This window comes from Pseudozyma hubeiensis (assembly GCF_000403515.1).
Source record: "Pseudozyma hubeiensis SY62 DNA, scaffold: PHS68, whole genome shotgun sequence".
Lineage (NCBI taxonomy): Eukaryota > Fungi > Basidiomycota > Ustilaginomycetes > Ustilaginales > Ustilaginaceae > Pseudozyma > Pseudozyma hubeiensis.
The window spans coordinates 60,498-74,687 of NW_012133850.1; the positions used below are offsets into that span (position 1 = coordinate 60,498).

Sequence of the window (14,190 nt, forward strand, 5' to 3'; positions counted from 1 at the left end):
CTGTCAGCTGAACTTCCGGCTCTTGTGAGCGTGATTCTCACCGGCTGATCAGACCTTGAACGCCGTGAACTTCGACCCTTCCCGGCCCATCTCTCATAGGCACGATATTTTTGCAGTCAGTCGCTCCTGTTGAATTGAATGGATTGACAGTGCCGGTGCCTTCCGTCGATGCCGGTGCTCAGACAAGAAATCTTCAAACGACGGATCACGTGGGAGTGTGCACCTCGTATATGTTCGCAATGCTTGATTCAATCGGCACGAATATATGATGAGCACATTGATGATTATGCTAGAAGATCGAAACGAAAGGCGATTTTCAGCTACAAGAAAATGTCGGGTCAATCGTCCTGAGGCGGCTTCACAGCGATGGCTAGCGAGTGCTGACCAGCCGTGGCAGCGGCCATGATGCGCCAGGCTCCAGGCTGACCGGGCATGGCGATTGCTGTGGGTGTATCCTTGCTCTGGTTTCCGCCAACATCGTCCGCTGGGTGACCGAGCGCATCGTCCGACGTCGTACCCCATGAGTACAGGGTGCCGTCAGCCGCCAATGCGAGCGTGAAGCGCATGCCGGCACTGAGCGCCACGATCTTGGTCTTGCCGTCCTTGGTCTTTGCCGATTCGGGTGCCCACGAAGGTGGTGCTGGGAACGGCACAAGTGTAGGTTCGCGGACGACGATCGGATTGGACGCAGTGGCACCTTTAAGAGCTGCATGTCCGGCCGAAAGACCTAGCTTGCCCTCGTCACTGTCGCCGCAGATGTAAACCTCGCCGTTTGAAAGCAAGAAGGCAGTGTGGAAGTTGCCACCTACGATTTGTACCACCTCGGCACCATTGTGACGCACTGGGCTGAGCGACGCAATGACGTGTGGGGTGGAGATCTTGGATGCCTTCAAGCCGGTTCCTGTCTGTCCCTTGGTGTTCAATCCCCAGCCGACAACCTTGCCGCTCTTCTCTACCGCAAAACCGTTGGTGAGGCCGCAAAAGATTCTCTTGCACTCCGCCAGACCGACCATGGGTGTGGGTGTCAGGTCACACTCCTTTGGAGGTTCGCCCGTGGAAAACTTCTGAGCCACCCTACGCGGGTTCGAGCTGCGGCCGAGCTGATAGCAAGTGTTGGTTCCCCACGAGTAGACCTTTCCGTTGAGCGAGAGCGCGAGGAAGTGATTCTCTCCCGCTGCCACTGCCGCGAATGTCTCGTTCTCGATACCTGGCAAAGCGATGGGGTACCACTGCTCCCTGTTGCGGCCCGGCGCGTCCGAGTCCGCAAAGCAGACGCGTCCCTCGCCATCCTTGAAGTATCCCCAAGAGCGAAGGCGGCCCTGATCGTCGAGCACTGCCCCGGCAGCGTCGGCAGAAGCCACCCTGGTCGCACGATACTTTTCGACATCACCCTCTTTCCCATCGATGGGATTGACGCCCTTGCCGGTAGGTGAGAGTCCCTCGACGGGAGAAAAGTTGAAGTACGACTCTTCAGCATCGCCAGCATCGCCGCGGTGTTTGCGTCCGAGTGTGCCGTAGTCCTCGGCACCCGAAGTGAGGATGCGGCCAAGGCTGTCGATCAGGACCGAGTGCATGCCACCGCCGACGATCACCTCAATACCGCCTTGACCAAAGTCTCCATCATCGATCTGCATCGAAATCTCCTTGTTGCCGAACGGCTTTGGCTTGTTAAGCTTGTTCGGCTTGTCGTCCTCGGGAGGGCCGACTCCGAACTGACCGGCATCACCTGATCCCCAAACAAAGAGTTTTCGAGGTAGCACTGCTCCCTTTCCTTCAGTAGTGAGGGTGCCGTTGCTGACTTCGACGGCGATGCCTTCGGTCACGTCGCCGGCATGCACAGGTTGAATGGGTCGCGGAACCGAATTGATAGGGCCTGCAGGTGTGGGAGCGCGTCGACTGCGCTTGATCGGACGCGCCGTTCCGTCGGTCATGTCGAGATCACCTGCGGGCTCAGTCGATGCAGCGCGTCCCTTTCCGTTGCGTCTCTTCACATCGGGGAGCGGAGCCGCAGCATCTTTGGCCTCAGAATCGTCTTCTCGAAGCTCGTCCTCTTCCTCATCCACCTCTTTGGCTCGCTTGGTGCCACGCTTTGGAGCCTCGACCTTGACTCCGTTGGTTGCCGGCTTCTTTCCGTTGTCCTTCGACGCCGCTTTTGGAGCCGACTTTGCCGTGGCTTTTGTGGCCTTTGACTGGGCTGTTGATTGCAGTGCGAGAAGGGACGGCGGGTCAGCAACGTTGGAAAGCCTCACACGGCGAGACGAGCGATTTCGAACCTACCTTTTGGCGCCATCGTGCTTCAATGTGATTCGAGATCCTAACGAAGACGGATGAACGACTTTGAGTACGGATGCGGATGGGTGAGAAGGAAAGATGAGCGAGGAGAGACGTTGCTGCTCTGAAATGCGTGTTGGAGAGGCTGAGAATGAATTGGTTCAACTTCTTCTCAAGCAGAAGAGACCCAAGCGCATCGGAAAAAAATGTTTTGGTCATGTTTGATTTTCGCTCGAGACAGTCGGCCACATTACACCAAGCCTCCACACGTGATGACTGCGATTACGCGCTGTGCGGTAGTGTTGATCTTTCCGGCTCTGACACCGCAGGACCAACACTCAGAGCAGCTGCGTGTGCGAACTCGACAGCTGTCACAGACGCCGATTTGAATCGAATTGGACGCCCGAAAGTGAGGTTCTAGAGCATGTTCGATGATGGCGTAGCCGTCGTGCCTCGGCAGCCCTCGTTCGGCTGTCTTGACTGCTAGCCAGCTTTTGCTATGAAGAATACAAAACAGTCCTCAGCCTAGTACTGCCTCCCTTCTACCTTCCACACCATCTAGCAATCAACGCAACCATGACCTATCGACCACACAAGCACATCCCTGACAAAGAACGGGTCATTGCAGGATATGTGGTGAGTTGCAAGCCAGGAGTAGCGAGCACCAAGTCTTCGAAAAGTGCCACGCTGATGTATCGTCACTCTACCTATTTCTAATCGTTCCGTGCACCACCTGCCAGTCGGCTCTGAACAATCCTTCGACTACGAGCGAAGGAAGGGCTCACGCACGCAAGCAGCTGCTCAAGGTACGTTTAAAAGCGGACCTGTGTTCCGACCCGGTCACAGGAAGGGGCTGTCCGCGCGCTTGGGATCCCCTTCAAGTTTGCTGACCCTTCCCTGGCTGTTCCTGCTCTCCATTCGGCCTTCTACAGAAAGGACACATCAAGGATGCGTTCTTCTCCACGAGTGTCAACACCCGCATCCGTAGAATGCTTGGCCTGCGAGCCAAGCGCAGGCATTGACTTCTTTATCGCTTTGAGCGACCTCCGAATATCGTCTCTGGTGCGGCTGATGATCGAGTTACCCACATACCCCCTCAATGAATTCTTTGACCAAGATTGTCTCAGGCAATGTGCTTGTCTGCGTTCGTAGACCTCGCTGCCTGAGCGCGGAAGGGGATCGCATGAAATCTAACATCTTGCGCGCCGTGCACACGCTCGCCGAGTGGAGACAAGCCCACGTTTATGCAAGCTGAAGTGGGTGTTCAGGGTCCGTGCGGATGTCGGTGTGAGAGTGCGGCACGGCGCTGCGAAACCCTGCGTCGTTGTGCACAGATCCCCCACACTTTATTCAAACGAATGTCGATCCCGCCTTCGCTCCGGCAGAGCTCGAGCCGCTGAAGCGAGAAAGGCGGCGAGGCTTGCGTTGCCAGGAGAACGATCCCACACGAACCCTGTGCTTTGTCTTCTTAAACCATCGCGATCGTCTCACAGCCTACTTTACCTCAGTCGCTCGTGAGCATTACACGGCGTGACATCTGCGCAGCCATGTGTCAACACGGCAGGCTACAAGCCACCTCCAAGTCGCCGGACTACCCCACCCACGCCAGCGCTGAATCACGTCCAGTACGAGCCGGTCTCATCCGTTCAGTCCACGAGCGCCGGCTGGACGAGTTCATCGGTGGTCAGTTTGGCGACTACAATCTCGCCTCGGTTCTCTTCGAGGCTCGTACAGACGATCCCAAGTATGTCTCGATTCAGAGCTGGACACCCAAAGCAGGCGCCAAGCCCTCGTTCGACGAAGCCAAGCGTCAGACGTACGTCAAGGCAGACAAAAGCATCAAGTTCGGTCCTTCGTGGACCAACCACTGGCTCAAGCTCAAGCTGACCGTCCCCAAGGATTGGGTCAAGAAGGAGTGGGTTCAGCTCGAGTTTGATCCCGAGTGCGAGGCCCTCATTTATTCCGAGGATGGTCTTCCCCTCCAAGGCATCACTGGCGGAGGCGACAAGCGACGTGTCGATTTCCCACTCAAGCCGGAATATCGCCACGGCATCACCTTCTACATCGAAGTCACTGCCAACGGCATGTTCGGCATGCCAGCTGACGGCTCTGGTGATCCCGACCCTAATCGCTACTTTGGCCTGGCATCTTGCGACATCGTAGTCAAGCGTCCCGAAGCCTGGAAGCTGATGTGGGACTTTGAGCATCTCGTAGGCTGTGTCAAGAACTTGCCCAGGGACACTGAGCTTCAGAACCGTGCGCTCTGGGTCGCCAACCAGATCCAGAACACCTTCCGCAAAGCTGACCTCGACAGCATCACCAAGTGCCGAGAGCTTGCTCAAGAGATCCTCGGCAAGGATTGGGACGAGAATATCGAGACCATCTACGACCGCGACGTGGTCGAAGGCCGTGAAGACGTTCGAATCTGGAGTCTCGGCCACAGTCACATCGACAGCGCCTGGCTCTGGCCTTACTCGGCTACACAGCAAAAGGTGGCGCGTTCCTGGTCGACGCAGATCGATCTCATGGATCGATTCCCCGAACATCGCTTCACGGCCTCGACCGCTCAGCAATACCAGTGGCTCGAGACGCTGTACCCGAAGCTGTTCGATAAGCTCAAGGGTTACGTCAAAGACGGCCGCTTCCAGCCCATCGGTGGTTCTTGGGTCGAGTGCGATGCCAACATGCCGTCCGGCGAGGCGTTCGCTCGTCAGTTCCTCTATGGTCAGCGCTACTTCCTCTCGCGATTTGGCAAGCGATGCGACATCTTCTGGCTCCCGGATACCTTCGGTTACAACGCTCAGATCCCTCAGCTCGCTCGCCAGTCCGGCTGCGACTACTTCTTCACCCAGAAGCTCAGCTGGAACAACATCAATCGCTTCCCTCACAACACCCTCATGTGGGTCGGACTCGACGGCACTCAGATCATCGTTCACATGACTCCGGTCAACAACTACGACTCCAGAGGCTACGTCGAAGAGATCGTGCGTGGTGTCAAGAACAACGCCGATCTGTGGGTTCAGCCCCATGCGCTGATGCTCTACGGCTTCGGAGACGGCGGCGGAGGACCCTCGGAAGAGATGATTGAACGCATGCGACGTGCTCGTGCAGTCAACAACAACGGCTTCAAGGACATGCCCCGTCTGCACAATGGACGTTCCGCCAAGGATTTCTTCGAGCACGTCCGCAAGGTCACCGACAATGGTAACCGCCTGTCGACGTGGTCTGGCGAGATCTATCTCGAGTTCCACCGCGGTGTCTACACATCTCATGGCTCCATCAAGCAATGGAATCGACGCTTCGAGGCCTTCATGCAGAGGCTTGAGTGGCTCACCACACTGGCTTCGATCAAGGTGAGCGGATACAAGTACCCCAAGGAGGCGCTCGATGCCATCTGGGAACCGCTGCTGCTCAATCAATTCCACGACTGCTTGCCAGGAAGTTCCATTCGCAAGGTTTACGACGACCTGGAGGAGATGTACGCCGACATGGCTATCAAGGGCAAGAAGCTGTGGCGACAGGCTCTCAATGCTCTTGGCGTTGGCGAGGAGGTGATCGCTTCGAGCAAGAGCGCTTATACGGCTGTCAACTCGCTGGACGTGCCTCGTCGCGAGCTCGTCGAGGTGCAGCTTTCCAGCCATATGCCGCGTGCTGAGGCGATTGCACTCTCACACCAGTCGATGCAACTTTGCAAGGCTGGTCAGAGCGCTCTTCTGCTGCTCGAAGACGCCAACGGTAGGGGTCATGCCACTGTCGTGGATAATCAGAGCTGCTCCCTCACCGAGTCGCAGATGGTCAAGGTGGAACAGTTGGAGCACAACAGCTTCCTCCTACAGAGCCCGGCCATCGCTGTCAAGGTCACAAAAGGTCGGATCACGTCGATCTATGACCGTCTCGCTGATCGTGAGCTCATTGAGGGTGGTCGCACCGCCGGTCTCGCCATTTCGGAGGATTACCCACCTCAATTTGACAACTGGGAGACCGAGCTCTACTCGCTCGATACCGAGGAAGAGATTCCTTTCACCAACGTGCGCATCGCCGAGGCCGGCCCTTGGCGTGCTAGTCTTGCGCTTGAGGCGAAATTCGGCCAGAGCATCGTCAATGTCAGCATCGTCCTCGACGCTCTTCCGGCAGTGCCCCTTGTCGACAGCAAGGACGCTCGCCCGCTGCTGCGATTCGACACTCAGATCGACTGGTGGGAGAAGCATCGCTTCTTGCGCTTCAATGTTCCTACACGCCTTCGATCCGACATTGCCAGCTTCGAGACTCAGTTCGGCATCACCAAACGTCCTACCACGCGCAACACCAGCTGGGAAGCGGCCAAGTTCGAGGTTTGCGGTCACAGATTCGCCGACCTCTCAGAAGAGGATTACGGTCTGTCAATCTTGACGGAATCCAAGTACGGATACAGCGTCGAAGGAGGATTGATGAGGCTGTCTTTGCTCAAGGCGGGAACGTACCCGGATGCACACGAGGACGAAGGATTGCACCAATTTGCTTTTGCACTCTACCCCCACGTAGGTGGTGTCGGTAGAGGAAAGGTGGTTCAGGTAGCACGAGTCTTCAACGCTCGCTTTGATGTTGACTACGGACGTCAAGCTCGGATCGACATCGCTACACTTGAGCGAAGCGCCGTCACCAATGGAAGCGACCTGCAGATGCCCATTGAGATCGTCGACTCGACCCGCGCCGGTGCCGTCATCGATACGATCAAGCGTGCCGAAGACGACTTTGAATACTACGGCCAAAAGCCCAAGGACTCGAAATCGTTTGGCATTGTTGTGCGTCTCTACGAGTCGCTGGGAGCGCACGCCAAACCGACGATCAAGATCAAGTTGCCCGTCAAGGATGTCAACCTTACCAACTTGTTGGAAGACGTCGACGAGGGGAAGAAGGACGAGCTCAACTTCAACACGTATACAGACGAAGACGACAACACGCTGGTTCAGCTTGACTTCAAACCGTTTGAGATCAAGACGATTAAGATTTCCATTTAGATGTAACGGCCCCGAGGCATCGTTCCTCTTGCAATGACATTTTTCTTCCTCGCACGAAGCAGCCTGCCGAACCGTCATTGTACCTGTACGATGGTCAGGGCACGCATGTGAAACCAAGTTGGTGGGCTTTCGTGGTGGGTCAGCGTGACGCCATGTCTTTGATTCAGCATGGTAGGTGGAGATCCGATTGAGGTCTAGTGGCACTTGTGTCCCCCTACTCACTTCCCTTCCTATCCACCCACCATCCATAGGAAGAAATTAGCCTCTCTGAGTGCGGTCCCTCCAGTCGATGAGGGCGGCTGTGCAAACCACCTTGGATAAAAGGACTGCAGCTCGAGTCGCAGATCGTGACTCCCTTCATCTTCCCCATCTACATACTGTACCTTGCCTTGACAGTTTCCAAAGGCTCCCTGTCCAAAGATAATCCAGCATGCTGATCAAGACCGCTTTCTTCGCTGCTGCTCTCGCGTTTGCCTCTGTTGGGACTGTCGCTGGAGAATGGCTGAAAACTTCTCCCGGTAACAGCTGGGCCGACTACTGCACGGGTCAGGGTTCAAAGTACAATTCGCTACGGCTGTGCTTCAAAGCCTCTCCCGCAGTGCTCAAGCGTGTCCACAATACGCCTAGCTTTCAGGGCTTCCTTGCACCAGATGGAGCTGGTGAGTGATATACAATACGACCATCTGGACCTCGAAAGTGGCACTGACAAGTCAGAACACCATTTTCCCTCTACATGCATCAGGATTCGTGGTGATTGACAACGGTCAAGACGCACAGGTAGTGACAGATACTCACACCATCAAGATCCATTTCGGCAGCTTCGCCGGATCTGCCGATAGTGTCAATCAATGTTCGACGATTTCAATCTGGACGAACAAGGTTCCCACGACGTTGGGCGTTCAGACTGGCGCCTGTAACGGAGACTACTACACTCTTCCGGACGACATCTGATCGGCATCGAGATCCGGTGCCATCAAGGCGTGAATCCATCCGGTCAACATGCAAAGCGATACAGCAGCAAGCGTCTGAGGCTCCATCGCAATTGTCGACACCTAAGGCTGTCGGTGATCGGCTTAACACGTTCGAGAAATTTTAGACTTCTCTCCGGAAGACTGTTGGCGGGCCAACTTTGTGTCATAGTATGATTGCGCGCGCGCAGGTTTGGAGAGCAACACTTCGCTCAGTCAATGTTGTGTGCAAGGTCACGAGGGCGTTGAGGCGCAACCCAGAAGTCATCAGCCGACCAGATTCTTTTTTCTTGATGATGGGCACACTGTTTCGAGGTTCACGACACACTGACAGCAGGCCGTTGCTCTTATCTCGCTATCCACCGAGGGCACAGTGAGACGCTACTTCGTGTGGCGGCATTCTTCCGTTGAACTGCCACCAGAGAAGGCGTCACGCGGTGCCGGAGGAGGGAAGCATTTGAAGTCGTGCAAAGAGCGGCCAGCGCTTGCAGAGCGAGACGATCGTGGGCCGAAGCGACCTCGACCACGGCGTCCGGAGTTGACTTCCATTCAATCAAGATCGGCCAGCATGGAGTCTTTTGACATCAACATTTCTGATCACGAGCAGCGCCATGACTCGGGACTGCGATGATGGTTGCCCAACGGGCTCGGGAAAAGCTCGGACCAAGTACCAAGTGCGGAGAATTCGCTGCGGCCTAAAAAATGGGCGCGTGGACCCATATTCTAGATCCAGACTCACAAATGTTGAGGACGAGGAGCAGGAGGAGGGTCAGAGAAGGCTTCAAACGCCATTTTGAATTGCACAGATACCCTTTTCGTCTGTTCCCCCTTTTGACTGTACTGCCATCGATGTCGGACTGCCTTCAATCGAAGCCAGTACGTTGGACCGTCCAAAGCCGTGCCCTAGTAATACTCCGAACAATCGGTGATCCGGCAGCTACATCTGACAACGGTGCTGGTGACCAAGCTGAGATGTCAACAGCATTGGATCCTCCTGACCAAGTAGCGGAGGAGCGAGCCAAACAGAAGTGCCTTGAGGCTGGACCTCTGGTCTACAATTTCGAAATGCCCTACAGCGCCAGATACAGAGAAGCGTTACAAAAAATACAGAGTTGCTCACACAAGTTTCTATCCCATGTCAGCCGCGACCGCTGACCGCGACAGATCCTCTGCTCAAGTGCAAGCGAAAGGAAAATATGCGAAATTGCAGGAAAATACTGGCTCGAGTCCATTTTGCGCTCAGTCTCTGCGGGCCGTAGATCAGTGAGTGGTCTGTAGCCTCGCCAGCAACGGTTGGTTTTTGGGGAGGAGACAGAGAGAGAGGGAGAAAGCGACAGGGCACGGACAACAGACCAATTACCACTTTGCAGGAAAAGACGACTCTGTGTGCTCTAAGCTGGCCCTGCTCGTCTGCCTAAAGCACTCCTCGCTCTCGCCCTCCCTCCATCCTTGATTGGCTGCAACACGTCAAAAGCGGACACACAGCAGCTCCAGCTCCACTTCTTTTTGGGTTGGAGTCTCTGCCTGCTGGTTGCTGGATTCTGGCCCTTTTTTGTGTTTTTTTTCCTCGGCTGCGTCTCTGTCTTTTGTCTGAGTTCTACAGTCAGACTGCATTCAGTCTCTCTGCACACTCCACGGTCCACGCCACGGTCCGCGTTTGGCTGGCGGGCGGGGGAGTCAGTGCACAGCTCACCGAACTCGGTCGCCAACTCCATCTGCACCTGCAATCACCGTCAGCTCCTCCTCCTCCACCATCACCATCACGCATACTTCATTCATTACGTCGCGTCATACGGGATTCGCATCGTTCTTACCCTACTGCGCATCACCATTCGTCACGACTGGGTCGTCCTCTTGCAAAGCATCGCATCTTCGTCACCTCCCGCCGACCACCGCTTGCTGCATTCAGCGCACGACACTGCACGTCTCGGGCCTGCTCAACACCGGGTCGTTCTTCTCGCCTTGATCACCAACTGCTAGCCAGTGTATTTCGTTGTCTCGCGCACCGTCCTCGGAGCCACCGCACCCATCCTGAAGATAGGCAATCGACGACTCACAGTTTGAAAGGCACTGAAATTCTCGCACAACTGCGATTCTACCAGACGACACCTCAATCAAGCCAAGAACAAAGGTGATCTGGTGACACATCAGGTCATACACGCTTGTCCACGCTACAGTCATGTCCAACGCGCCGCTCAACGGCGTCAAGCTCAATCGTAGGTACCACAAGTTTCGGCTCTCGCGACTATTGCACAGTCACCCCACGTCGCATCATACTCGCCGCCCACTACGCACTTTACTACGGCGCAACGAGCTCGCACTTGTGTCACGCGGAAGTTCCGTTACAGCGACGGGCATATGCATATCATGATGCGCGCTCGATGTCTGTTCGACAAACGAGGGCAATGCTCCAGGTCGAGCTAGCAGGGCGACGATGCGTTTGCACCAATTCACTACGAATGATTTGCTGACCATTTTTTTCTGCCCCCGCCTTCTGTTTGATTGTCTTTTCTTCGATGCCTCTGCTCCCGTTCGTGCATCGATCGCAGCGCTCGATGACCCCAACAAGGTAATCAAGGTGCTTGCCTCTGACGGCAAGACGGGCGACCAGCGAGAAATCGCCTACACCAATTGCAAAGTCATCGGCAACGGAAGTTTCGGTGTCGTCTTCCAGGCGAAGCTCGTCTCACAAGGCTCAGAATCGGCAGAAGGTTCGAGCAAAGAAAGCGATGAGGTTGCCATCAAGAAGGTCCTGCAGGACAAGCGTTTCAAGAATCGTGAGCTGCAGATCATGAGGATCGTCAAGCATCCCAATGTCGTCGACCTCAAAGCCTTCTTCTACTCAAACGGCGACAAGAAGGACGAGGTGTTCCTCAACCTTGTGCTCGAATACGTGCCAGAGACGGTCTACCGCGCCTCGCGTCATTACGCCAAGCTCAAGCAGACCATGCCCATGCTGCTCATCAAGCTGTACATGTACCAGTTGCTGCGCAGTCTGGCCTACATTCATTCGATCGGCATCTGCCACCGTGACATCAAGCCGCAAAATCTGCTTCTCGACCCCCCCTCTGGCGTACTCAAGCTCATCGACTTCGGCTCCGCAAAGATCCTCATTGCAGGCGAACCCAACGTCAGCTACATTTGCTCGAGATACTACCGAGCTCCTGAGCTCATTTTTGGTGCCACCAACTACACGACCAACATCGACATCTGGTCGACAGGGTGCGTCATGGCCGAGCTCATGCAAGGGCAACCACTGTTCCCCGGTGAGAGCGGTATCGACCAGCTTGTTGAGATCATCAAGGTGCTAGGAACGCCGTCGCGAGAGCAGATCAAGACCATGAACCCCAACTACATGGAGCACAAATTCCCCCAGATTCGACCGCACCCCTTCTCCAAGGTCTTCCGCCCACGCACACCTCCCGATGCCATCGACCTCATCTCGCGACTGCTCGAGTACACTCCCAGCGCGCGTCTTACGGCCATCGAGGCGCTCTGCCACCCCTTCTTCGACGAGCTTCGAACCGGGGAGGCGCGCATGCCCAACGGTCGCGAGCTTCCACCCCTTTTCAACTGGACCAAGGAGGAGCTTTCTGTGCGACCTGACCTCATCTCGCGACTCGTACCTCAGCACGCCGAGGCAGAGCTTCTTTCGCGCGGCATTGATGTTCACAACTTCCAGCCCATTCCGCTCGAATCGCTCAAGGTCACCCTCGACTAAACAAAACCCCGACAACAACGGCGGCAGGCAGGTAGGAAGCGAGTGAGGGCCGATGTGTTCCATGTCCTGTCGCAAGGAAGGGGCAGACTCGGGGGGAGCGACGCGGTCGGGAAGGCCGGTCGATTCAGTCAGAGCGAGGTCGTGGAAAATTTCTCCTCCCCGAACCGGTTTCGGAAAATCCGACGGCTCGGTGAAAGGCGCTGCGCTGTCGGAGGGGCTAGCGTGAGCAAGTGATCGTCAGACAGGATCCCTGCTCCGCCCAAGCAACAGTCTCAGCAAAGCTCGACCTCGTCTGTCATCCTTCGCCTTGGACGGATACTGCAACCTCAGATACTCGCAAGACGAACCACCAAAACCCATCATCGATACCGCTCCAACCCAAGCGAGCTGGACATCCTCAACAAACTTGTACATATCACCCCTCTGCTCAAGGCATCTTTTCTTTCTCTCTCCTTTTCTTCCCGCTTGTCAGCCTCTCATCCCTTTTTCTCTCTCTGCCATTCTCTCCACACGCCATTGAAAGAATCTCTTATGATGTAGCCCTCATATGCACTCGTATGTCAAACGTGATCGACACTGTCTTATCATATTCAACGCGAGTGTTTTGACAGAATACACGATCGAGTGTAAGGTAGCTAAGTGAAGCCAACAACGCTGTCTGGGTGATAGGGATGTTTGACGAGTTGAACGAACAGATCTTGGGGTATGTCTCTTGCGAGGGTTACGGTTACGTTTATGATTTTCCTCGCGTCGAGGGGTGGGAGGTTGCGGAGGAGTTTCATGGGGCTTTGACTGTCGAGTAGATCTTGACGTATGATGTGGAGTTGTGCTACGATGCAGAGGACGTTGTAGTGGACACCGAAGGCGAGAAGGAAGTCCCAGAGTTGGAGTACTTCGGGGAGAGGGGGTGTGCAGGCGCAGAGGGTCATTACGGAGGGGAAGGCGTAGATCTCGGCGGAGAGGTTTTTCGAGCGCAGGTGGGTGTAGAGTGGGGGATCGAGGATTTCCAGGCATGAATCGAGCAGCTGATGAGGAGGGAGGAGAGTGGATGAAGGAAGGTTAGTGAATGCTTCGATGCCTTGGAAGGAAAGAGAAGAAGGGGGAGAAGGGGGAAACATACCTGTAAACCACGATGAACACCACTCAGCGTCGGCTGCACATACAACGGACAACACTCCTCGATGAACCTACTGAAACACCTGAACGCCTCGACCTCACTCTGACACGCATACAGAAATGGCGCAGCAACAACGTTCATCCCTTGAACATAGCTGAACTCATAGCACCCTCCCTCGCCGCCGCCTCCTCCTCCCACCTCGTCATCATCGTTACCACGATGGTACTTCCACACGAAAGCATCCAAAAGTCTGATGAGCTTCTCCTCCTTGACCCGCTCCTTGAAGCCTTGATCGGTAGCCAAGGTTCGGAAGGTGTCGTTGCGGATCTTTTCGTGCGAAGGGGATTTGCCCTTTGCGACTAGGGAGAGGTAGGAGGCGATGTCGAGGTCCGAGATGTTGAGGAGGAGTTTCCAGACGATGCTGCGGTAGCTGGTGGAGGTTGGCGACAGGACGGTGTCATGTGGTAGTGGTGTGGTGAGGATCTGATGACGGATCCGAGAGAGCGGATCGGATGAGGAGGTAGGGATCAGTGGGAGAAGAGAGGATGAGTCGTATCGTTGCGGTTGAGAAGGGTGACGATGTCCACCTCGAGATGCCTTGCCCCCTCTACCACGACCTCTGCTCGTATCCCCTGCAGCCAGAGATCTGTGGGACGACCTCGTCGGCGGTGCACCAGACTGAATCTGCTGAAACAGCTTCTTCCACTCCCTAGCACCCACACTCGCAGCATCCTCGGTGCTCGAAGTCGAGCTCGTCTTGCGGCTCATAGTGCTGTCCACCGAGCCTGCCCCTGCAGACGTCGATGCGGATGCAATCACCTCCATCCTTGCTATCTAATACTGGAATCTGTTTGTCCTGCGTTAGCGACTGTTCGAATGTCCGCCAAGAGGTTGATGGTCGCCTTGTGGTTGACGGACAAGACGCAAGATGCCGACATGCTCACGTTCGGTGGACCCTGAATGGAAAGGGGGTCGGCGCGCGTGCCGCCGAACCAACACTTTTTCCAGACTCAGCTGCGACAACACGCGTTTCAGGCACATTTTGGCGCGCTCCACAGCCTGGCTGCCCGCGCTCTCATTCAGTCGTCTGCGCACGTGTCAATGATGATGGAGTCG

General features: G+C 55.6%; 5 protein-coding genes across 5 annotated transcripts; 2 read left to right on the forward strand and 3 right to left on the reverse strand.

Moving 5' to 3' along the window:
* Positions 1–338: 338 nt before the first annotated feature.
* PHSY_006894 (GDP/GTP exchange factor) lies at positions 339–2,290 on the reverse strand (the record flags this gene model as incomplete). The annotated part of the gene is made up of 2 exons (XM_012337490.1): positions 339–2,194; positions 2,278–2,290. 2 exons carry the CDS (start codon positions 2,288–2,290, stop codon positions 339–341), a joined length of 1,869 nt encoding a protein of 622 aa, XP_012192880.1.
* A 1,528-nt stretch (positions 2,291–3,818) lies between these two features.
* Positions 3,819–7,268, forward strand: PHSY_006895 (alpha-mannosidase; the record flags this gene model as incomplete). Its single annotated transcript, XM_012337491.1, has 1 exon — positions 3,819–7,268. The coding sequence occupies one exon, from the start codon at positions 3,819–3,821 to the stop codon at positions 7,266–7,268; it is 3,450 nt and encodes a 1,149-aa protein (XP_012192881.1).
* A 2,873-nt stretch (positions 7,269–10,141) lies between these two features.
* Positions 10,142–10,417, reverse strand: PHSY_006896 (hypothetical protein; the record flags this gene model as incomplete). The annotated part of the gene is made up of 1 exon (XM_012337492.1): positions 10,142–10,417. The coding sequence occupies one exon, from the start codon at positions 10,415–10,417 to the stop codon at positions 10,142–10,144; it is 276 nt and encodes a 91-aa protein (XP_012192882.1).
* A 253-nt stretch (positions 10,418–10,670) lies between these two features.
* Positions 10,671–11,957, forward strand: PHSY_006897 (likely protein kinase; the record flags this gene model as incomplete). Its single annotated transcript, XM_012337493.1, has 1 exon — positions 10,671–11,957. The coding sequence occupies one exon, from the start codon at positions 10,671–10,673 to the stop codon at positions 11,955–11,957; it is 1,287 nt and encodes a 428-aa protein (XP_012192883.1).
* Positions 11,958–12,592: 635 nt separating this feature from the next.
* On the reverse strand, positions 12,593–13,842 carry PHSY_006898 (hypothetical protein; the record flags this gene model as incomplete). The annotated part of the gene is made up of 2 exons (XM_012337494.1): positions 12,593–12,982; positions 13,273–13,842. The coding sequence occupies 2 exons, from the start codon at positions 13,840–13,842 to the stop codon at positions 12,593–12,595; spliced, it is 960 nt and encodes a 319-aa protein (XP_012192884.1).
* Positions 13,843–14,190: the final 348 nt, after the last annotated feature.